The sequence below is a fragment of the Anabas testudineus genome, chromosome 8 (genome assembly GCF_900324465.2).
Source record: "Anabas testudineus chromosome 8, fAnaTes1.2, whole genome shotgun sequence".
Classification (NCBI taxonomy): Eukaryota; Metazoa; Chordata; class Actinopteri; order Anabantiformes; family Anabantidae; genus Anabas; species Anabas testudineus.
Window position 1 is genome coordinate 12,549,797 of NC_046617.1, and position 23,746 is coordinate 12,573,542.

Here is a 23,746-nt window from a genome sequence, read left to right on the forward strand (position 1 = left end):
TGACAATGCCAAAATTAATAACAACAACTTCTTAATGCTGTGGCATTCTTGGCGACCTCACAGTACCACCTCACACATTTCAGCAGGCTGTTAATTACAGCATTGCTACGAAGACAACACAATGCATGAGTTATATCCTTGTCAAAACCACCATCAAGCTCATCCCTCAGACTTGTATAAGCTTTCATCTACAGAGAAAAGTTTGCCGTCTGCATAGTCTGTCCTACTTTCAGATTTGTTGCGGCAATAAGTCATGTTGACTGAATGGTTACAAATCTGTAAACGTCACTGCCACTGTAGTTTTACTTAAGATTATTGCACCACTTTTTCAGTGTCAGAGTCTGCTCCTACTCCTAAGAAGTCTTTAAGACTGCTTTACTTTTCCTTACACTTTCTTTCAAAGACCTTACCTTTTTTTAGTATTAAACAGATAAATCAAATGCTATACATCACACAGTACTGTATGTTGCTTTACTCTGCTGGGAAACTGTTTATGTTTATGTTCACCCTATCTAATCTGAAGGTCAAGCCTGCTGATAAGCCAGCTGAGGGGAATTCGCCAGAGAGACGTCATTATCAACATTGACAAGGGTTCTCTGGCCAGTGCTGCCTGTCAATTTCTTTCAAACAGTGTAGCCAGCACGAACTGAACAGTCATCATCCTGCTTGGTCAAATGTCGCTGCAGAGGTTTTCAAAAGTTTTAGGTGTGATGTTGCTGAAATGTTTTTTTTTTTTTTTAAAGGAAGTTAGATTTAAATAATCTAAAAAAGTCATTTAACAAATGTCACTTCAGGGTTCAGAATAGTCTAAAAGCAGAAAAGGTTTGTCAGTGAGACACAGACTTAATGAGAATTAATTGAAATTTCGCAAACGGAAAAGGGACAGTTCTAATTTTCACTCCAAGCCAGAGCTTTCTGGCAATTTCATTGGATAATGTGGAAAAAGCCCAGAGGCAGCACCAACTTCCTATGTAGAACCAGATCAAACCGGCTCACTGCCTCCCTGCGGATGTGTCTGATCAATATATCCCCTCGACTACGTCTCATGCTGACAGAATGCAGCTGTTGATGGAAACTAACTAAATTTGCTGACAGATGTGTCAAACTACAAACACTAATTCATGTGTGTTCCCACCATATTGACCACCTCTATTGCTTTATTGTGCTTTATGCATGTTTATGCTGGATTAATCTGGAGACCATTGGTTTTGTTATGCAACGTGTGTGTCCATGTGCTTTGTAGACAGATCACATCACCAGATACATTATTTCTATTGGAAATACTCATACTCATGTCCACTCTAAAAGACAATTGGATTTAAAAAGCCGGGCCTGATTTGGGAGTTCATGTTTTACTTGTTTTCATTTAAATATCGCAGCTTTAAGAAATCCTACAGCGCTGTATAGCTGTAGCTAATTATACACATTAACACGTTCTTCTAGACACTCTTCGCAGCAGAATACCCTTATTTTCCACAGTTTACTGAAAGAGATTGGGAAAACGGGATGAAGCATTCCTTCCATTGCTGTCACTGAAAATGACTTCCAGTGGAGTTGACTGATATAGCATGGGGTCTCGGGGGACTTTCGCAGAACTGGAGTGCGTCAGTATGGTGAATTATAGTAAATGATGGTGTGAGCTCTGACAGCTAGCAGTGTGGAATTTGGGCCACAGTTCCAAATTAGAGGAGCAGCATGTGTGTCCACAGCTAAAACAGTCAAGCAGGCCTCTGCGCACCAGCTCCAGATGTCACATATTCTGGGTCAAAATGCAAATGCTTGGAAAAACTCTATAGATTGCAGATGCACTGCACAGCTTATGTAAACACATGTTACACACACACACACACTATGGCTAATAGTTGCTACTCAGTTCATAGGTCATAGACGTCACAGTATCATCAGTTGAAAGAGACATCACATCAACTACATAATGATTTTTTCAAAATGTTTTATTGAAAAAAGGACAGTTTTCAACAACTGCAATGTCAATATACAGTATTTGCATTACAATTTACAAAATATAAAAAAAAATCTGTACAATCTCTGGTTTGTGCAGGAGTGTGGGAAGACCCTGGTAGAAAAATAAAGACCTAAGACAGGAGACGTGTCAATGTTAGAACAGATAAAGTGTTTTAATAGACTTCCTTTTCCAGAGAAGCAGCACAGTGTCGCAGCTTCCACTGACCTTATGTGTCAGAACAACACAGAGGATAATAGTTAGAAAAGACATTAATATTAAAGCTCAATCTTGTGTAAGACTGAAGTCAGGTGTACTACCTGCATTCTGGATTTGTGATTGTCACTGAAATATTACTGAGTGGAACTAATCTATAATAAGACAAAGCGAGGGCACATTCAGAAGTGATAAGACCCGCACTGGTGAAGTGAGAGGGTTACCTACGATGTGCCCAAATTCTGCGTGTCATGCCAAAAACACTGATGTTAATATAAACAACAGGCTACTACATAAAACTCAATTGAAATAATTCAATGTTTCACTGGCCAAACATCGTTAGATGAGGAAAAGTTCAGGTGTCAAATCAACAACTAACAGATGACTCACAGTTGTCTCTTATATATATGTACACGTTGGGCTTTGGATAATAAAACAAGCTTGTGCTGTTATTGTGGGGAGGTTCTCTGGTGAGGAAGAAAGTGCACTAAAACTTTGGAAAGCACACTGACACCATCATGTTTGCCTACATCTAAAAAGTGCATCATAGGCTGTATCTGCATCTTTAAAACGGATACTGTAAAAGATAAATAATACATTTTGGCTCCTAGATTTCTCTCTAAACATATAATATGTAACTTAGCAGCACTTACAGTATCGACATTCATCACCTCGGCTTAGGGTCGAGCTTTCGAGCTGCTACCACTAAACTGTATTGCACATTAGAACATGAAGACCTGCAAGAAGTGGCAGTGTACTGCACAATGGATCACCGCTGATCCAGTGATTCTTCTTTGCGTGACATCTAATGCTGTGTGGGCTGAGTTGAAGCCAAACCTCCATCAACACTGAAACCTTTAAGTTAAGATGCACACTGCAAAAGATGCTACACTTATGGCAGGATGATAGGTCAAGGATCATAATGTACTCAAACCTCAAAATATCTTTTCTACCTCATGCCAAGGGAACACAGCAAGTACACCACATGACCAAGTATAAATATACTTTGCTAAGAGACCAGCTCATTAACAAACAGTTGCCTTTTTTGTGCAGTTGGTTGTGCAATTTGTCAAAATGTTGATAGTAGACGTTCAAACTAGTTTCTTGAAATGAAAGTAATTTTAAAAATGTCTAAATTTAAGGTTGGCATCTAAATATCTTCAGATTTCATTTAATTTTATTCAATATATAAGGGTGTACTGCACAGTGTTTAAGTGGGGGCATTCAACTCAGTAGTTTCCCTGTAGCTCCGTGCCACCACTAGTTCACCATATTCAATATATCACGTTTGTGTTTCCTTGGTGTCTTGTGCGTGAGCTTCTGCATAGAGAATTTCAAAATGCCATATTTTATCAACAACAGCAATGAGGACTAAAGGTAAAGCAAACTTTACCATACCCTTTTTTTTTTTTTATCCCTGTGGTTATATTTCTGATTCAGCCGTCAAAGGTCTAGCTTCTATAGGCAAGGAGTCCAGATTGCATTCAGAGTTTGGCACCACATCTGTGCTCGTGTCTTTAAGTGCACCAACCTCAACCCCATTTATCTGCCTGTTATCCTCGTCCTCAAACTCCTCTTCCATCTCAACTTTTTCCAAGGCCACCTCGTTCTCGTAACAAAAGGAGTTCCTTGAGCTGGAACCATTGGACTTCTTCTCAGCTAGTTCCCTGGCACTACAATGGGGTGTGCTGGGCACCTCATAGGTGTTGTCAAAGCGAGAGTAGTCCACTTTGTAGTAGTTCTTTTCCTCAAAGAGCACGGGCTCGAAGCGGTAACCCCAGAGGATCTCGCTGGCCACGTACGAGCTCCGACACTGAGTAGTCATGGCTGTAGCTTCAACCATGCCCTCCAGAATCACTACGATCTCAAACTCTGACGTCTCTAACTCCTGTTTACTCATCTCATAGAATGGACTGTCCTCATCAATCTCATGCACAATAGTAATTGGAGACACCAGAAAGATTCTGTCAATGCCACTGTCGAAGCCGACGTCAATATCGACCTGGTCCAGGGGGATGAACTCTCCCTCTACGGTGGTGCGGGACTTGAGGAGCTGTGCCCTGACATGGGCCTCCACCAGGTGACTCTTCCGCAGGTTTCCAACACGCCACATTAGGCAAAGTTTACCGTCCCTCATGGCCACTGTGGCATAGTGGCTGAACACCAGAGTCTCGTTTCTCTTTTTAGGTTTGGCCATCTTAGCCATGACAGCACCAATGATGAACGCATCAATGATGCACCCTACAATGCTTTGAAAGACAACCATGAAGACAGCAACAGGACAGTCCTCAGTCACATAGCGGTAGCCATAGCCAATTGTGGTTTGGGTCTCCACTGAGAAGAGGAAAGCAGCAGTGAAGCTGTCCACATTGGAAACACATATCTGAGTCTCATTCTCCAGGTCACCATAAGAGAGGGCCACTAACCAGAAGACAAGGCCAAAAAACAACCATGACAGCAGGAAAGAAAGGCAGAATATGAGCAGCATCCAGCGCCAGCGAATGTCCACACAGGTGGTGAAGATATCTGCCAGGTATCGCTGGCCTTTCTCGCTCATATTGATAAACTGCACATTGCAGTGGCCATCCTTGCTGACAAAGCGGCTCTGAGGTTGGTGCTCTGTGTGCACCTTGTTGACGTTGCCATTTCCGTAGCCGTTCGGGACAGCGATAGCAGCCAGCTTCATGCCATCTTCCTCAGAGGACACAATGCTGTAGCGGTGGCTTCGCACACTCCCCATTGCTTCCGCCTGGGAGGGCTGGGCCGAATCTGCTTTGGAAAACAGTCTAAGTTTTTGGTAGAAGCGTTGGAGAAACAGTTTTAAATGATCAAGGGGACAAGTTCAGGCAAAAAAATCTGAACTACAGGACCAGGTCCTGCAGGGAACAAGGGAAACAGGGACTGTGCTTCTACAGGCGACAGCTCAGTGTGCACCTATGTTGAGGACTGGTCAGTCCTCCCTGACAGCTGCTTTGGACCTCATCAGTGAAGTAGACTGTGGAAATAACAGACAGAGAGAAAACAGAACTTTAAACTAATTGACAGGAATGACAGGAAGAGCAAATGTCAGTTTGTGGTTAACCCTTGTGTAAATCAAGTCCTGTACACACGCAATTCTTGCATACAGAGGCAAAAACTGTATGCAATGCAGAAAATAAGCACATGAAAGGCGTTGTTTGTGCATGATCAATAATACACAAAAAATATATAGCTCCAGCACTTTGATAGCGAATAAAAGTGGGAAAGGATGTTTACTTTGCCTAATGTAGAACAAGTATGTATTAAGTAGTTCAATCCATGGGGAGCTGAGTCAAATTACAGATCAAGTTTGTGTTAATTCTTTGAGCCTCTGAAATAAATATACAGTCCAGATAGCAGCTCCTCACAGTTCTATCTCTAAACTCTTTGCAGACATCAGTAAGAATACTTTGCACAAAGTTATGACGTGGGATATTTAAAACCTGTTCACTAATTATTACATTCCATGTAAGTGTACAGTCAAAATTAAGACATGCATGCGCATGTCCAAAACTAATTTAGAGTTACCAGTAACACCACCAGGCCATGTAATAGGATTAAATGAACCTTGCAGCATTTCAAAGAGGATGGGTGACTTTCTCTGAAAGCAGCAGTAACCTTGCATCATATGTAATAGAGCAATGAGGGCAGCTAAATTAGAAAAGATATTGACTTGGTGTGTGTGGCCTGAAAGGTCCATTAAAATCCAACACCACAGGCTACAAAAGGCCATGGTCAGCCAGACATGCTCTGCTAGTGCCAAAACAACTCCCCACCTCCACTTTTGAAGCTGTCTCATCTGACTGTCACTGCCGTGTCAAAGTCCAGAAAAAGGTGCCAGAAATAACTCGACAAATGAATGAATGCATGAGCAAATGAATGAGCAGCAGATACACTGAAAACAAGCGCTCCTCTTCTTTTAAAACATTTAAAAGCGTTTGTCAATGAGGGGAGATTTTTTTGTTAACATACTGCAATTCATTTGATCTTTTTCTCAAAATATTGTTTTGTTCTAAAATTGGCCAAAAGTAATGTGAGATAAGATGTGCAGTGGTCCAAAATCCCCCAGCATGCTTTGCTTGTGACAAATGATGTCAGTGTTGAGTTGACCTGTCACGCAAACTATTGACTGACAGTTCAAAACATGCTAAAGAATCTTAATGGATGTCATTGATTTTATATATTGAAAATGCCATATTCATTTTTCAAGTGCCAAACTTTTCTGATTAAACTGCAACATTCACAGTTATTTAGAAGTTCTACTAAATAACTGGAAAGGGGTAAATAAGAGAGCAGTAACACAATTGAGAGAGTATTTGATACTTTTACATCAACAGCTCACTCTCAGCTGTGTATGGGTGCAGTGCAAAGTAAAATCTGTAACTTTTTTATGCACTGACACAGGATGCATTACAAACGGAGGACCCTCTCTCTTCCTTCATATCTTTGCAAATGCCTCTGAGAATTTACCTGCTCACCATCTCACATCACCTGAAACTACTGGCTGGTACATGGTGACAAACCAACGCTCCCAGACACCAAACAACCTGTGATTGTTTGTTTTGCATGTGTTCTCAATTAGATCCAGCAGCTGAAGCAGATGGAAACTAGTTACATAAAGCTGCTCTATTTTTTTTTATTACACAAATCAATAACTGTGGCAAAGTAGCCTAAGTGTAGGTTCTCATACATACGTATGTTGGTGGTTTTATAAGAGTATATATGTATATATATATGTATACATGTTTAAGTAAAGTAACAAATTTTATATTAATCTTGTTTATGTGTACATTTTTGTGTTTGTTTGTTTTGTGTTTACAGGATTTAGAAAAGAACTACAAAACACAGTTAGAGTTCAAATCAAGGACAGGAGCAAGGCAGATCATCCAGTTCTCATCTTGCAGTATCCAATGTCTCACAATAATAATAATAATAATAATAATAATAATAATAATAATAATAATAATAATAATAATAATAATACTTATATTATCTAAAAGGTAAAAATGGCGCAATTGAAAACAAAGTTACAATCAATTTAGTATTAATGGACAACAAAACGTGGCGTTTAAGCTTTTAGCGTTGACTTGTTGCAGACTGATATGAAGGTTTATTCTACCTACCTATTGGTCCTCGCAGTGTAAATCAGATGTTATCTCGCTGTTATATTTTCCATACGCGCCAGAAATCCACACTTTTAATCTTTTTCTGATTGCTTCTTCTTTATTTTATCTTAATTTATCGTATGTTGTTGTTAGTTCTGCCATATCCCTCTCCAGCAACAGTGAGGAAGAAGATATCTGTCATTGTAGTGACAGACTTTAAAAATACGCGTGCCCGGCCCCGCCCCTGTCGCAGGGAGGTCCAATGGAAAGTCTCAGCGCCTGCTGGACGGGCTGAGCCCATGTGGAGGTTTAAATGATCTGTCGGAGTGGAAAGAGAGGAATCAAACCTCCTGCTGTTCGTGGGGACGCTGAAACATGGCGCTCACACTGAAAACACGCGTTGGTTTAATATAAATAATAGATTAGACCTACTACTTGTAAACTACTTACAATGGATTTATATTTATACAGGGATTTCTATTTATCCCTTTCTGCCTAATAAAAAAAAAATTCTCCCTATGTTGCACATATAACTAACAACAGTTACTAGCTGTCAGGACCAGTTATTTAAAAGGTAACATTTTAAAATCAGCTACAGCTTCACTAGCTGCTGCATGTATTACTCAAAGATTTCTTTACTGTAATTTTCACATTGAAGAGTTTGTTGAACCCATCAGGGGCCAGACTCACACATTTATGATCAGCATGTTAACAGCATCAAATTAAAATACGTTGATTTATTAGTGAAGGCCAAGGTTTGTACTTGAAGATTTTAGTAAATTGCACAAGTACTTCAACTTAAGTAAAGAATTTAAAGTGGTTTGTCTACTAAATACTAGTACTCTTTAGGCGAGTACGTGCATTTCTACTTCTGCTGCACCACCTCTGCTGTGACGAAGCTGCATTGTGGAAAACACTTTTCATCTCTGGATTGGTGTTGATTGTACTCGGTGAACACAGGGTGTCAGTGTAGAGCTGCAAAGAGAATGAACAAAACTGATGCTCCAGTGTCATCTTAGAAAATAGAATTACGCAGGGAACACACCTTTTTATGGGCAACTTCATTTTTTGTGTTAAAGCATATGTGTGGTTATGCACTTTATTTATTTGAAGCATTAAACATTATCTCCATATACACATATTTACAAAAGCATATGTTATCAGACTTTCATTAAAAACCATCCACCAGTAACGGAAGTGTATTTATTTAGTTGTTTCAGTTATAAATAGGTTTGCTGCATCACCTCTTCAGTGATGTCAGAGTTCACCTGGTAAGTCTGTCGATTTCTCATCACTGATGTTAAGACTTGACCGTGGAACTGACTGCCCTCTGCAGGATGCCTCCTTTTTTCATACTGCTCCGCACTGAGCATGGGCACTGGCACCCATGTGGTCTCATTGAACAGTGCATAGTCCACCTTGTAGTGCTTCTTGCCCAGTTTCAACATGTCCTGGAAACGCTGACCCCAGCGGATGTCTCCTGCTGTGTAGGATGCACGTGTCTGGTGGAGTATACCTGTGGAGTCTCCAGTGTAGGTGAAAGACACAACCAGTTCGAAGTTGTCCCCAAGCAGTTTGTCAGGCCCCAAGCTGTAAAGGGGGCTGCCTGGCTTGAGCTTGTGAATAATAGTGGCTGGTGTGGCAAGGACAATGTCCTGATTCTGGATTTCCAGGTCCTTGTATGAAATCACAATAGACCCACGTGGCTGTTTCACATAGTGGATTAACTGGGCCCTGGCGACACCTTCTAGGATGTGATTACCTCTGAAGTCACCAAGTCGCCATGACAGACACAGAACCCTGTCTCGAAGATTCACTACTGCGCTCTTGCTGAAACCCACTGTCTGAGCTCTCTTACGAGCAGACGCCATTTTAGCAGCAACAATACCAATGACAATAGTGTCTAAGACGCAGCTAAATATATCTTGAACCGTCACCAGAATAATGGCCACAATACAGTTCTCAGTTATCCCTCTGTACCCGTAACCAATCGTTGCCTGGGTCTCCACTGAAAACATAAAGGCTCCAGTAAAGCCACGAACATTGTCCACACAGGGCTTGTTATCTGCATTGTCAATATCTCCGTGTACATACGCGATGAGCCAGTACCACAGACCGAAAAAGAGCCAAGTGAGAATGTACGAGAGGGAAAAGATGAGAAGCATCACCCTCCAGCGAATCTCCACCAGAGTGGTGAAGATGTCCATTAGGTATGGGATCCAGTCTCCAGAGGACTTCTGGAAAACCACAGGAAATCGTCCGTCTTCCTCCATGTAGCGTAGTTGCCTACCTTTATTTCCATTTTGTCGACCTAGAGTGTGAATTGTAGTGTAAGAGGTATCAATGGCAACCTGCTCGCCCCTCTCTGTGCTCATTTTGGCCTTTCAGTATCCTGCAGAAAGAAAGAGATCATTTGTCAAATGCACACCGGGTGACAGTTGTACATATTTTTAAAGACAAATAAAAGGATAATGCATCATGGACAGGAGCCGTCAGCATTTAACACGTGACTAAGATACAAAAAGCTCTAACTTGTTTGTTAAGTTGGATCCTTCATGTTTGAGCAAGCAGCCTAGGTCACTCTGTACCTCTGGCAATCAGGAGCAAATGGTTTGAACAGCTCTAGGTGTGAAAAATGTACTTGAAGAGCATGAGTTTCTTACTGGTTAATTATTTACCAGAATTTCCATTAGCGTCTGGACACCGTCCAAATCAGCTTTGCCAAAAGCTCACTTTAGTCTTAATGTGAAGTTCACTGGAGTAAATATGAAGTATTTTTCCCTTTTCTGCTCGTTACAATTAAAATACTTAAGTAAAAACACAGAGTTAGAACAATTAAACTGTTCAAACTAATGCATATGCAATTACAGTTGTATCTCCTACATTATAAACACATCTAAAGGAAATTGAAAAAATAAATTCTGTCCTACACTGAGTTTATGGGAAGAGAAAAGTCTATCAGTCTTGTTCAGGTATTGATTTCAGCCCAGGATGATCCAGACAGATTTAGTTCTAACCATCTGACCAGATTAACTACGACTTTGGGTAAAGAGAATCAATTTTCTCTGGGGGTAAGAACCTCTTTTAATCATTGAGGCTTATCTCTTTAGTTTTGAGTTTTGGCAAAGTGTGTTGCCTTCCAGATGTGACCCAGAACAATGGCAGGGAAGCAGCATGCAGACAGAAGCCTTTTTGATAAGAGTCCTATGAAACGTATTTTAGAAAACTACAATGCATTTGGTGCTAGTGTCCAACATCTTTCAGATTTTATCAATCAAAATGTATTTATTTATTTTTTTATATCTGTAATTGTTCACATAATCAGTATCTGTATACTGCAAGTCCCATCAAAGTACGTCTCAGTTAATTAAGCAAAGCCTCAACCTCAGTGTGGTGCAGTTATTAAGCTATTTTTGTCATTATGAGGGTAAATTATTATCCTCCAGCCACCTGCAACAGCTTTCAATTCCAAAATCTTATCCTAAATGTCAATCATTAACCACACCACCTTCTCTTCAGAAGCGCATTAAATACACCAAAGTCATGACTTTTTTTTTTTATCAAGTCAATGTTTCAATGCAGCAGAATGAGTTTTCATCAGATCAATATGTTGGTTTTGGCTACTGCATGTCCTTCCTTGCAGGAAATCAGTTAGTTTAATGGAATCACTTTGAGACATACATCTTATGTTTATCTTAGTTTAAGATAAATGGCCCCTCATGAACTCACACTTTACACATTTTCTGGTTTAATTGTGCACTTTAACAAACCCGTTTTACTGTAAATTGTGTCACTTATAGTTTTTTATGCAACAATGCCAAGTGCACTCAGGAAACAAAGATGAAGTCAGATTAATGCTAATTCAAATGAGATTCTACACTACTTTAAATGTCATCAGAAGAGATCAGGAGGAAAACTGCTCAAAAAAATCACAGTTGTTTTTATTTCTATCTACAAAAATATTTATGAACTAAAGCTACACTTTAATGACGTTAGGAAAAAAATCTGATTTTAAATTCACATAATCTCATGTATTGTTCAATTAGGATTTTCGTCTTCGGGTCAAATATGAGACTGTCATTTTGGAGCAAGTAGTGATGGCATTTGACAAATAAGTGAGACAGAAATGCACAGAGAAAGAGCAGTTTACCAAGTCAACCTGCATTTAAATTGTAGGTGAATACTTGACTAAGCTTCTATATTCTGAGAGGCTTGAAAAGTACAAAAATAGGTTGCCAGAATCAGGTGTGTAACAGAGGTCATTCGGGACCTCTCCACTCTTCACCACATGAATCCCAAATTCGACCAATAAAAATGACAGCGCTGTTAACATTTTACTAATGAATACACATGCAAATGCTGGTGTCTATCTTAATGGCACAACAAAATGAGCTTAAGATATTATTTATCATAAGATATTTCTGATGTTACAGCTATTAGAAGATATTCTAGTAGTAACACTAGTAGTAGTAATTAGTATTCTGTATATTATTATTGTTATTCATCAGCATTTTTAATACTTTGTAAAAGTAGTATTTTCCCCGAAAGTCTTATATGAGCTAGTACTGAACTGAAATATACCATCAAAATGTAAAAAAAATTTTCAAATCCATAAGACGCATGCATATTTTTAATGTTCAACTTACTTGCAAAATCAAAATTAAGGCAGGTGTGACATGCGACCATCAGTTCTGGTTCATCAGGCTTTTTGTGCTGCAACAGTGGAAATAACCTCCAAGTTCAACTGGTTGCAGACATTTGGGGGCCGGTCTGGTCCTGAAGCGAGTGTTATTTTGTTCTGACACAACAGAAACCACTTCCTTCTAAAACCTTACTGGGCATCCTGGAATATATTAAAAGTCCTTAAGACAAAAAAAAAAATCCTCTAACTGTTTGCTCCAGATAATGAAGGAGAACCTGTGTGTTGTTTTTTTAAAGTTGCATAACATCATAAAAGGCATAATATAAAAGTTAATATAAGTTATGCAACCATGTATTAGAGTAATTTATGTTGTCAGCGCAAGGACAAAGAACTCACAGTTTCACATCTGAACATATTAACTTTTAAAACACGTTTATTGCAACCATAAACGCAATCAAAGCTGTTAGAGGGAGGTCAACATTACAAAAACCACATTGCTGTGTTTAAAAATAGAGCATGTGCATACTCTCTTCTGAATCCTTATTCAACGTGTGTTGGTTTTTCAATAGGATGTGTGAAGATAAAGATAAGAGACATTCCTCTTGAGTGACAACCTTGAAAAAGAGCACTTCATCAGTTTATCATTTACAAGCAGTAATGAGTGAGTAGTGTAATGATTAAGTGAAACACAGAATGAAATCACCATTACCACCTTTATCAAAGTACATAAACTATAGAGGGTGAAGGCACAGGGCAGCTTATTGATCTTCATGTGAGCAAATGTATTGGAAATTAAAATAGATTAAAGTGAATAAGACTTAACATTTTGCTTGCAATATCTGCATCAAGTCTGTGATTCTTCTTTTGTGATGCTTTTCCAGGCTTTCACTGCAGCCTCTTTTAGTTGTTTGTTTTGGGTGGTTACTCCCTACAGTCTCCTCTTTAGTGAGTAAAACACTCTATAGGGTTTAAGTCTGAAGACTGACATCACTTTGGTAAAATCTCATCAGTCTATAAAACTGTGTCCCTGAATGTTTGAAGCTCATTTCTGTACTTTGTGTCCAGCCTGGCCTTCCTGTTCTTCTTACTAATGAGTGGTTTGCATCATCTGCTGTAGCTTTCGTACTTTTGTTCATTAAGTCTTTTGTGAACAGTAGATTGTGATACTTTCACTCTTGCCCTCTGGAGGTTGGTGCTGAAGTCACTAACAGGAGGATCTTTATTTACAGCTCTCCCAAAGTTTCTGTGGTCAACTGCTGTTGTCTTCCTTAGTCTACCTACTTTTAGAGAGGAGTGTCCAGTGTCTGTCCAGACTCATATTTTAATTAGTTCATCTATGATGTGAATGTGCCAGATTTCCTCCAGGTGTTCCTGACATATCACATTTACAAAAATGGGATGCACATGACAACACGGTGGATTTGTCTTTTGACCTTTGCCCACAAAAGTTAAAATAATTCATCAAAGTGTTCCTGAATGGCATGGACAGACACATAAGTACAGACAGAACAGACAATCTGAAAACATGATGGCTTCAGCTGTGATTATCACCAGCATGGAGCCACAAACAATTCCCTTTTCTTCATAATAGCAGATGTGCATTCATTTGAAGACACAAGTTAACAAATTTAGATAGACTGGATATTAGATTTGTATTTGAATCTATGTACCAGACAAAAAGGTAAGGCAAGATTTGTAGCATCTTCTTAATAAAACCTGAAGCAGAAAAGATGCTGAGTATACAAGGCTCTTCTGTTACATAGCATAGCCTCATTGAGATCAGCTGGGTGGACATAATAAAAAAGAACCATCACCACAAACTACATCTTCCTAATTGATCAGATATTTAAATCAATATCTCTTCAAAATAGCTTGAACAACAGATGAATACAGACATACATATTGTGGCAGTGCAATTAAGCTTGTGATATTTTAATAAATATTACGGAACTTTATAACCTTGTAAGTGAAACCTTCAATGCAAATGGCAAAAACAACCAATAAGATTTGAATTCAGCTGTAAAAACAAAGTGTTAATCACCATTCTCCCAGGGGACACGCAAGTCTTTGTCCTGCCTTCACGACTGGGCGTCCTGGCTCTTTCGGGTAAACACATTTCTATTATTGACTGCTTCAGCTCAGTCTATGACAGTCACAGTCCCATTGTAATGCAGAGTAGCATCTCCAGCCATAACAAGAAAGACCAGCTGGGGATGCCTGAATCTGCAAACAGGTAAACAGACAGTAGGAATAATTGCACTTATGTTCTGACTGTTTACATAAGATCACAAAGGTTCGTGAACAATCAATGTAATTAATCACACAAATGTGTTCTCCCACACTATTGTGAGTAAGTCGTGTTTTCTCATGTTTTCTCTATGTGCCTGTGTGCGAATATGTGGTTATTTGTCGGAGACAGGCCTATTTAAGTGTCCTGTCATACTAAAATGTAAAGAAAGAGGAGAAGACAGGGACGGTGACAGAAGCTGTCAGTCAAAGTTCAGTCATACGTGGAGTAACTAATGGTCTGATTTCCTGCAGTGATGCTGTCGAGTGTGCCGAGGGCTTTCTTCTTCCTGAGTGCACTAACAGTAGGTAAGTGTAACACATCTCTCTAAATGTTGTTTCAATATGTAGATGATTGGGTAAATCGTTTTTTAAAAATATTCAAATTTTATTTCATTACGGTGTGTGTTTGAAATTATTATTTCACATTTGTGTTCAACTGAAGGAACCCTGTGTGATACCAACTGCACAAGTCGCAGATGTCTGGCTGAAATGTTGAAAAGTTATAACCTCACATCTCAACCACAGTATGAAAATTGCACCCAATCAATATATGTGCCCCTCATTGAGTACCAAACCCTGTCAATTGTAAGTACTGTTGTATAAATTATAGTAGAATGTACTGAGAATTACTTCTAGTCTCTCCCTTTATTTATCTTGTAACGTCTTATTAATTATTAATATCATTGTGTAATTACAACTTATTATTTGAAATGTATGCAAAATGTAATTTATTCTATTCATCTTAAGAATATTCATATTGTATTTTTTTCATTTTCTTTATTTTACAGGACACAAAGAGTCTCCATCTAAATAGTCGCCTGCAAGCCAAACTTGTGAGTTTAAACATAAGTTGAAATGAACAAAAACAAAGAGTATGTTTCGGTCACAGTTCATCTCATTTGGATGTCAAACCACAGGTGTGGAAAGATCCAGGTCTCAGCTGGAACACATCACTTTATCAGTTTTACGAAGTGGTACTGCCAGTACAAAGTGTCTGGACCCCAAGCATCCAAGTAACTAATGGGTGAGTTGGTCATAGAATGAGAGCACACAACTACAGACACAGGTTCAATTTATGAATTTCTTACATTTATGTTGTCTGTTACATATGTAGACTAGAAACTACCTTAGAGGACACCTCTTCTGACCTGCTGGTATACAGCAATGGCACCGTAGTGCACAGCGTGATCATAAATACAGAGGTGAATTGTGAAGTCAACCTGTTCAACTATCCCTTTGGTTCTGATGCGTGTCCTGTCGCTATTCAAAGCTGGTCTCTTGATGGTAAGCTCAGGTCTTCACTTGGTAGCATTGTAATATTGTAGTAAAAGTTTAAACTGGGTGTCCATTTCCTGATTTGGTCATTTTATTCATTTTACATTTGCATTCTGTTCTTCTCACATTCTCAGGTATCCCTATTGAAAATAATTTTTACCATGTTTTGAATTTTAAATGTTAAAAATATCTCTTACTGGACAGCATTTTCATTCTTTTTGTTATTTTTTTCAAAAAATTGTCAATTGTTATCAAAACAGCAGTAATCTAAGATTGTCACTTAGAGAAAAACAAATCAAATTTATACTAATTAATAGTAAAATAATTGTGTTTTGATAATTCCATATTTAAAAAAAAAAAACTTTCATATCATTCAGGATGTGGTACAGAGCTGGAATTTGGTGACATGAGGGTGCTAGATGGTTCACATGGAGATTGGCAAACTTTGTCAGCACATCTGCTGCAGATAGACAATCACAATTACCTTTTGGTAAGCTCATAAACATGAGGATTATTATATTTGTATTTAATATAGGGAATAAATTTAAGTAAATCAATAGGTTGTTATAGAAATGTCATCATGCAACTATTTAAGTAACTGAATCAATCAAATCATTACTAATTAAATATTCTTGAAAAAAATGGTGAAAGAAAAAAAAAAGAACAAATCCTCTTTACTTTCATGTCCCCCAGGTGCATCTGGAAATGAAACCTAACAATCCCTTCATTACATTAATGCTGCCCAGTATTCTTATCATCTTGGCTGATGTGGTCAGCTTCGCCCTGCCACTGGGAGGTGGCGAACGCAATGGCTTCAAGGTCACTCTGGTTCTCAGCTTCACCATGTTCCTCAGCATCCTCAACGATCAGCTCCCTGGAGACAGCGAGTGCAGTCCTATCATCAGTCAGTGAGCTTGTGGGCATGTCCCGAACACAAAGAACACAAGAAAATGATAATAATATAATAGAGGCACAATAGTTTGAGTCACGTATCATCTGTCTGTGCTGCAGGAGTCCACTTCTGTGTTTGTCTGGTCCTCTTGGTGTTGAGCATGCTGGTGTCTTTGGTGCTCACAAGAGTGGCTAAAGATGGCAGGTTCATTTTCTACTTCTGTTGTAAAGGGCCAGTCCAAAGAAAAACAGGAAACAGGGAAGATGATGAAGGTGAGGAAGTTATTCTAAAACAATCATGAGTTGAGCTTAAAAGTATGAGAGTGTTGCACACTGACTTTAAACACCTGTTCTCTTTGTTAATTCAATGCAAGGTGACATCAGCGTTGTTCAGCTGAAAGGCTCCGAGGAGGACAGCCGAATGCTCAGAAAGGTGGTCAACTTCCTGGAAGCTTTAAGTGCAAAGGAACAGGAAAGTGAGCGATATGAGAATATTGCCAACACCATAGACACAGTCTTTTTCTGGTTCTATTTCGGTTTTGGTACTTTGTATTTCTGTGGAATGATGTATGTGATGGTCAGATATACATGTCAAATTAACCATTTGGATTTCTGGGACTGATGCAACTGATTAACTGCAAGTTATTAACTATACTGTTAATTAAATGGCTAATTTGAAACACAACTATCTGATTAATTTGAATATTTAAAGATTGTTGCAAATCCATGTATTTAACCTTAACTTTATAATTTTACATTGTAACATAATGTGTGGAGCTGATGATGCTCTTGTAATTCATCTTCAGATAATTGATGAAAACATTTGTTGGTTTGGTCTGTCAACTAGAAAAATGTATCTTCCAGTTCTGATTTTTCCAACTGAGTGACATTACATATGACACATAATGTGTGTTAATAAAATAAGAATTAAACTGAGACATTTGATTAACTAGCAAAAACCAGTTTCTTTTGCATAAACAAATAAATGACTAAGCTGAAGCAATGAACACTGTCTCTCTGTTGCCATCTAGTGGTGGAATCATTCCATATAGCTTGAAATTTTCTCAAGCGCTTTCATATGTACCATAAAACCAAAGTTGCTGTCAATTAAAAAAAAACAAATTATGATTGAATTAAATTACAATGAACAGACTGTGAGAAACTGTGGTAATATCATTTGTGTAATATCCCAGGAGGGTTTTGGTATAAAATCACAAGCAAGCAGTGTGTATTTCAAAAATGTCAAACTTTATGAATCTCATTCTTCCCTACAGTGTAATACATAACAATCTTGATTAAAACACAAAGCAATAGTTTAACTTTGATGTCCATTACCATATATGATTAACAGACACAACGATTCTATGTACATTGTTTTATACGTATATTTCCACCCTTTCCACAACAGAATAAAGTATATTTATAGATACTGAATGAGGTGCTGAGCTCAACTCAAGTATTTTTAATAATAGTGATAGTTTAATATAATTTTAGTAAATAGTGCAATTACCAAAACCCACACATCCACCCACACACACACCCTCAGTAAGCTCCAGCCACCTAGATCAGGAATGAAGTAAACAGAAAACAGCCATCCCACTGCAGATGGGCATCACTCCTTCTCTTGAATATCAAGATCCCTCTGTTTTCTTCATTGCCTTTAGTAAAAATGGAAACGTTAACACATCGTCTCGTTAGGACAAACATGGATGAGGGAAATACAATTACTGTTTACGTACCCGTTTCAAAATCTGGACACTAAGGTAGTTCTTGGCCATGCTTTTCAGACTGGACTTTCCACCCACCTTGCATCTAACGTAACCATACAAGTTGGCCCATTGTAAAACCAAGCCCATTATTACTACAGCCTGTGGAGTTAAAATCACAGAAAGGAATGAGATGAATGTGCTATTTAGATTTACGGTAATTAAACTAACATTAAGAAACCATAACTGAACTGACCAGCCATTTAATCTTAAGGGAGACAATGGTGCTGAAGACAAACATGATCCAGAAGATGGGGCACACGATAAGTCCAAGCCAGAAGATCTGTGACTCCGCACCAGATGTTGTGTTCAGATTGTGTGTCTATGAAAAAAAAAAAGGTTTTATTTAATTGCTTAAATAAAGAATAAATCATTTGTAATGCCCCCAGTGTCCCCATTGTGACAGGAGTCACTTTTACACTTGTTCAATGTTACACTGTATGATTTCATGGTAAAAATGTTACGGTGCCACTGCGAGGTGCCGTCAAATTTTTAAATGCATGTAGCATAACAACACTTTCTCTTGTGAGCCTGTGTAAATGCCAGTAAGGCATTTTAGGATGTGCAGATGAGCTTCTGTTTACCTTTCTTGATTCAAACACCCAGTGGCTCTTTCCATCTTCATCCACTTGGTTCCACCACCTAAGACCCACCAACAATCTGCCAGACACGTTCTTAAAAACCAAAAAAGAATCCACTTTTAAATAATAATAATAATAATAATACAAATTTTATTATAAAAGATATACACACATTTTATTACAATATTCCCAAACAGGAAAGAAACCAACATATAACCACAACCTTAAGATTTTTGTAGAATATTATCTTATAATTGCGTCTTTATTTTGAAATCTGTTGCTATTTAAACTGAGTTTAATTGGACAAATCAAGTAAAGAGAATATTAAAAGTTACACCAAGGTATGACACTAAGTAAATTAAGGTGCTGTTGTTGACCAGACGTGTCCTGCTCACCTTGACAGTCCAGAAGTCACATGACAGCAGCAGGATGATGGTGACCATACAAACAATAAACCGACTGCTGAAGATGTCGCACAGTAAATAGACTAGGATCGCACTTATTCGGAAGAAGAGGTGGAAAAAAGAGGCCAGAGGATGCCTAAAACACAGGTGTTCACTTTGTTTTTTAAAATGTTTTGTATTGTTTTAGCAGCACATTTAGTGAGAATACAGAAAAAGTTAGCGAGGATAATTAGCTATGAGCTCTCTCACCTAATGATAGACTTTCTTAACTTGGTGTTTTCGTCGTCTTCACCGAACAAAGGAGCATCCTGGGAGTCCTGAACAAACAGAAACATTACCAGGTCAAAACTAACTACCTGTTAAATTGATTTATAACTTTAATGCCATTTCTAAAAGTCTAAACAGCTGCTCTTTTATAATTTAAATAGCTCTTAAATGGACTAGTTACCTGTCGCTGCATTCTGATTGAGAGTCAGGATGTGTTTCCTGGTGACGTGGTTGTAAACAAACAGTGTGCTAAGGACCTCAGGCAGGTGTGGCTTTAAACCTGCCTGACTTAAATGTAATTTAGTTATTTATTTAAGGCATAATGAAGAGATTATTAATAATAATAACAATACTCAGTGGCACAATAAATCATTCACTTTTTATTCAGCTCATTGTATTGTTTGCCTTCATTTGAGAGTACAGCGCCTGAATCTTAAAGTATACAAGATCAACCACACAGTGAACAGCTGACTTCTGAAAACAATATTTTGAATATATACACAATGTCAAACAGGCTATAACCTGGTGATAATATTCATCAGTGCATATCTACTACACAAATAAACAAAAATTACTTTGTTGTAGTAAAAAAATGTCATCAAAACAAAGTGCAAATTATACAAAATAGCATTATGATATCATGTACACATTCTTCAGCATTATGAGGTCAGGAAAACCTCAAACAGACTGGCAACTGAATGCATGCGGTAAAAGATGCCAAATGGAAGTCCAATATTAACAACTGTTGCCCACATGCTGAAACTGTAGAAATTCATTTCAGTGTCATTGTCAAACTGGGGACGCGCACCAAACGCCGGCATGATCCACAACTGTCAAAGAAAGAAACAAGAACAGGTTGAGTATTGTGAAATTTCAAACAGTAACTCTGAGGGAGCCAGGGAGAATGGTACTCACTATGATGTTGCCCATCAGTAGAAACACGCAGACCTCTTTCAAGATCCATCTCCTCCACAGTTTGGCTCCGTTCACAGCTGTGTGGCCATGTGCAGTGCTTATCGGGTCAGGCTTTGAGGTCATGCCTGATTCTTCGAGGTTGCTCGGCTCCTTGCTTGTCTGCAAGTATGGATTTGCAATCACAGTGGCTGGGTGAGCCTCATGGAAGGGCTCCCGATGCAAACCTTCAATTATGAAAATGTTCTGCAGGCCGAGCTGGATCAGTATCAGGACAGCCCAGGCCAGGTTAAGGCTGTTTAGGTAGCCTTTGACTCCTGTTGCAACTGTGGCTACAGTGGTGAAGTAGCTGAGGACAAATTGGCCCATTGAGGCTCCCACCAGCAGTGCCACATCCAGGCTGCGCGTGGGGTTTTTCTCTGAGACATGATCCCTTCGGTCCACCTTGTAGATGACACAGCCGATCACAGTAGAGACAGCCATGAGGGTCACTATGACTATATTCATAACATAGTGCATCATCACTGCTTTGTTTTTCCTGGCCTGATCATGACCGCCTATGATTTCCGTCTCATACACGACGAAGGTTGCCAGACCTGCCACCACTAAGAGAATACCCAACACAGGGCCAAGAAATACATCCTTGAGGCGTAATTTAATTTTGTGGTGAGTTTGTACATCTGCTACTCGACCCACATTTTTCCACATGACATAGGCCATGGCGGAGGCAAAGAGACTGTACTCAATATTGAAGGGGTACAGGTAGTAGTAGGCTTGCTTGAAGATACTGCAGGACGTGTGGCTGCACTTGCACTTATCTCCGTAACCCGCTGTAAGAGTAGAGACAAAGGATATTTGGTCATGTTGTTGTATTTTACTGATTTATATTTCAGCTTTGATTACTTTATCTGCTTTAATTACCTTTATACATGTACATGCTTCGTCCTTTGAGCTCAGTGGTGTTTAGATTGTCAGGAATGGTTGTTTGGTGAAGGGACTCCTCCGTGACCACATGCATCCACAAAACTAAATTAGTAGAGAGGGTGAGCATCAGACCACAGCTAAATAAAAGACAAGAGAGAAACAAGAAAAAGCATACTGTCAGAACCTCTTCATTCCTAAACAGAACACATTTGACTTTTTTTTTTTGACAATTAAAAAAACATTTTAAACGTGTTTTCTTTTACTATTTTCCCACACTTTATCAACCAAATGATGAATCCATTTATCAAGAAAATAATTATCAGATAAATCAATATTACAGCTAATAGTTGTTTTAGCTCTATTGTAGGATACTCTGCACCATTTCATAGTATGTTGTTTTTGGTGATCATAGTAGGATTTTGGCAGTGAAGCAATATCATTCATGTAGTAACTATGCCAGTATAAATATTTCTGTTGTTCAGGTTACAAACAATTTCCTGTTCAGCAATAGAGGGAATGTAAAATAATTAATAACTTACCGTGTAAAGTTCTGTTGTAGCTGCATGCAGTCCTTGGCATGAAAGCACAAAAAGTATGTCTGCAAAATATAAAATTACACAAAAATTAACCTGTAGTCATTTTTTTTTTTTTTTTTTGACTAGAATGTATTTGGTGGAATTTCTACCTGCAAAATTATAAAAACAAGTTGCACGACAGGGAAAGCAACTTTAACAGCAGAATCGCAGTGGAGGTAGCCTGCATAGCTGACGATCTTGAAGACGTCCATGATAATACTGAGCAGGCCAAACAGCACAAGTCCTCCTGAAGACAAAAAAACAAGTAGAACAAAGGAACGTTTTTGTACAGGCCATTCGAAATGACTCTTTATATTGAAAAAATAATGAAATCTGAATCCTAATCCTGAAATGAAAGCTTTACTTACCTCTGAGCCATATCGGTCCAGCATGACCGTCCTTGTAAACGACAGCATTTAATTTCTTGGTTGTGTAGATCATATAATACACCATCCAGGTGGAGGTGAGGAGGAGGAGGAAGATTAGATAAGCCTGCAGGTCAGACGTGCTGATGCTTACAGTGTTTTGAACACTGGCACTGACCAAGGCACAGCCCAGGATCAAAATGTTCACAGAGATGATCCCAGACAACATCCAGCCCCAGTTTCGCTCCTGCTGCGCCACAACCCCACTGAATGAGATGCTCTTGCTGTGTTCATGCGTGCTCCCTGCTTGACCCAATGTGTTGAGCGTGTTGGACGGGTGGGCCTCTTCCATCTTCCCGTCATTGGATGTCATCCTGCATGGTGCGCAACAACTGCCATCAGTCGCACAATTGCATGGAAAACAAGTGTTCAAACACATGATTCCTCCCTCTGAGATCTATTCACTAATGAGTTGCTAGTCGTGTATCTGACTCTAAATAGGGACTACAAGATGACTGGTTTAACTGCTACACCTGCTTTTTGGCTCCTTTTAAAGGCGTATCCTGTCTCAAGTGAAACTCTACCACTGATTGGCACCCTTGACATTTTGCTGGTGCTAAACAAAAGAACATTTTGAAATAATGCCCTCCTCTTGGCTCCTCTCCAACAAGGCTGTGTTGCAGAACTATCTACTGTGACATTTATGTGAATTAACTGTGCTGCTTCCTTCGAAAAGTCACGTACACGTTTGCTCTCCATCTCTAATGAAATGCTGCTGTATAATCATGAAAAAATGCCTTTCATTCATTACTGTAATCAAGCACTAAAGACAATATGACAAAACAGTGCCATTCTAGAAATGAACACTGTGTTTCAGAACACCTGTAAGCTTACCTGATGCAGTCTGGTCCTGTGAATGAGTCTGAACCGTCATGGCTTTTATATGCCTCCAGAAACAGTGTAGTTTACTATACAGAGAATCATAAATGTCAATAAATCTGTCATGTAGAATGTTATATTATCACCCAACACAATGTGTTTTGCACAAAATATGAATTTTGAGTTCAAAAGATGTTTCTAGGAAATTTTTTTTTTATATTAATTCTAAAATAGCAGAAACCAGTTTCTTTTGTGTTTTTATAATGTAGAATATGTTTTAATGCTAATTGTTGCTACAATATTAAAATAAATTAAATAGCATGCACAAACTATATCTTTTTTTTGTTGTTTTTTGCATTTATATACACTGTAGAGACATTTTAGGTTGTTCTTTTTGTTTTGTTTTTTTACCTTTTTTGATACAGCTGGTCACATGCAGCTATGGTTACAGTCTAAAAGATAAACTTGTCTGTCTTTTTGATTGAAAGCAATACTGTAATTGGTTGAACGGAGAGATCTGTATGTTGTCTATCCAGAATATAAATGTCTGGCGACTGTCTGTGTCTATTGTCAAGGAAGTTTCAACTGGGTATTATATCTGTGTACGTCAGCAGCTTAGCCACTGATGACTCTGTGTTAGATCAGCACTTAGGCTAATTTATACCCTTTTCATAGGG

At 38.6% G+C, this 23,746-nt stretch overlaps 5 protein-coding genes across 6 annotated transcripts; 1 reads left to right on the forward strand and 4 right to left on the reverse strand.

The window, feature by feature from the left end:
* Positions 1 to 1,972: 1,972 nt before the first annotated feature.
* LOC113162512 (inward rectifier potassium channel 2-like) lies at positions 1,973 to 7,475 on the reverse strand. Its single transcript, XM_026360679.1, has 2 exons — positions 7,318 to 7,475; positions 1,973 to 5,171 (listed from the first exon to the last, which is right to left on the reverse strand). The coding sequence occupies exon 2, from the start codon at positions 4,914 to 4,916 to the stop codon at positions 3,600 to 3,602; it is 1,317 nt and encodes a 438-aa protein (XP_026216464.1). The 5' UTR covers positions 4,917 to 5,171; positions 7,318 to 7,475; the 3' UTR covers positions 1,973 to 3,599.
* Positions 7,476 to 8,391: 916 nt separating this feature from the next.
* Positions 8,392 to 12,066, reverse strand: LOC113160616 (inward rectifier potassium channel 16-like). The gene is made up of 2 exons (XM_026357959.1): positions 11,946 to 12,066; positions 8,392 to 9,691 (listed from the first exon to the last, which is right to left on the reverse strand). Exon 2 carries the CDS (start codon positions 9,672 to 9,674, stop codon positions 8,520 to 8,522), a length of 1,155 nt encoding a protein of 384 aa, XP_026213744.1. The 5' UTR covers positions 9,675 to 9,691; positions 11,946 to 12,066; the 3' UTR covers positions 8,392 to 8,519.
* Positions 12,067 to 14,484: 2,418 nt separating this feature from the next.
* LOC113157479 (5-hydroxytryptamine receptor 3B-like) lies at positions 14,485 to 17,018 on the forward strand. The gene is made up of 9 exons (XM_026352996.1): positions 14,485 to 14,536; positions 14,673 to 14,815; positions 15,019 to 15,063; positions 15,148 to 15,254; positions 15,345 to 15,514; positions 15,883 to 15,995; positions 16,199 to 16,409; positions 16,517 to 16,669; positions 16,771 to 17,018. The coding sequence occupies exons 1-9, from the start codon at positions 14,485 to 14,487 to the stop codon at positions 17,016 to 17,018; spliced, it is 1,242 nt and encodes a 413-aa protein (XP_026208781.1).
* Positions 17,019 to 17,625: 607 nt separating this feature from the next.
* On the reverse strand, positions 17,626 to 19,701 carry zgc:112148 (DUF846 domain-containing protein). 2 transcript variants are annotated; one of them, XM_026360972.1, is made up of 7 exons: positions 19,596 to 19,701; positions 19,397 to 19,464; positions 19,139 to 19,283; positions 18,747 to 18,836; positions 18,359 to 18,484; positions 18,136 to 18,264; positions 17,626 to 18,054 (listed from the first exon to the last, which is right to left on the reverse strand). In XM_026360972.1, exons 1-7 carry the CDS (start codon positions 19,605 to 19,607, stop codon positions 18,028 to 18,030), a joined length of 597 nt encoding a protein of 198 aa, XP_026216757.1. In that variant the 5' UTR covers positions 19,608 to 19,701; the 3' UTR covers positions 17,626 to 18,027. The 2 variants fall into 2 exon arrangements, with proteins under 2 accessions (XP_026216757.1, XP_026216748.1); XM_026360963.1 differs by lacking the exon at positions 19,596 to 19,701 and having other exon boundaries at positions 19,397 to 19,497.
* An 80-nt stretch (positions 19,702 to 19,781) lies between these two features.
* Positions 19,782 to 22,734, reverse strand: otop2 (otopetrin 2). Its single transcript, XM_026360950.1, has 6 exons — positions 22,194 to 22,734; positions 21,936 to 22,072; positions 21,790 to 21,848; positions 21,248 to 21,387; positions 20,330 to 21,156; positions 19,782 to 20,244 (listed from the first exon to the last, which is right to left on the reverse strand). Exons 1-6 carry the CDS (start codon positions 22,627 to 22,629, stop codon positions 20,074 to 20,076), a joined length of 1,770 nt encoding a protein of 589 aa, XP_026216735.1. The 5' UTR covers positions 22,630 to 22,734; the 3' UTR covers positions 19,782 to 20,073.
* Positions 22,735 to 23,746: the final 1,012 nt, after the last annotated feature.

Bases quoted from the DNA above. Each gene is read 5' to 3' on its own strand.
- LOC113162512 (XM_026360679.1), bottom strand. From the start codon at position 4,916: ATGGGGAGTGTGCGAAGCCACCGCTACAGCATTGTGTCCTCTGAGGAA.
- LOC113160616 (XM_026357959.1), bottom strand. From the start codon at position 9,674: ATGAGCACAGAGAGGGGCGAGCAGGTTGCCATTGATACCTCTTACACT.
- LOC113157479 (XM_026352996.1), top strand. From the start codon at position 14,485: ATGCTGTCGAGTGTGCCGAGGGCTTTCTTCTTCCTGAGTGCACTAACA. The intron at 14,816-15,018 runs GTAAGTACTGTT...TTTATTTTACAG, and splicing joins AGTACCAAACCCTGTCAATT to GACACAAAGAGTCTCCATCT. The intron at 15,515-15,882 runs GTAAGCTCAGGT...CATATCATTCAG, and splicing joins TCAAAGCTGGTCTCTTGATG to GATGTGGTACAGAGCTGGAA.
- zgc:112148 (XM_026360963.1), bottom strand. From the start codon at position 19,482: ATGTTTCTGTTTGTTCAGGACTCCCAGGATGCTCCTTTGTTCGGTGAA. The intron at 19,284-19,396 runs GTGAGAGAGCTC...CCTGTGTTTTAG, and splicing joins TTAAGAAAGTCTATCATTAG to GCATCCTCTGGCCTCTTTTT. The intron at 18,055-18,135 runs GTACGTAAACAG...TTTTTACTAAAG, and splicing joins GTGTCCAGATTTTGAAACGG to GCAATGAAGAAAACAGAGGG.
- otop2 (XM_026360950.1), bottom strand. From the start codon at position 22,629: ATGTGTTTGAACACTTGTTTTCCATGCAATTGTGCGACTGATGGCAGT. The intron at 22,073-22,193 runs GTAAGTAAAGCT...TTTTGTCTTCAG, and splicing joins TGGACCGATATGGCTCAGAG to GAGGACTTGTGCTGTTTGGC. The intron at 21,849-21,935 runs GTAGAAATTCCA...TATATTTTGCAG, and splicing joins TTGTTTTTATAATTTTGCAG to ACATACTTTTTGTGCTTTCA.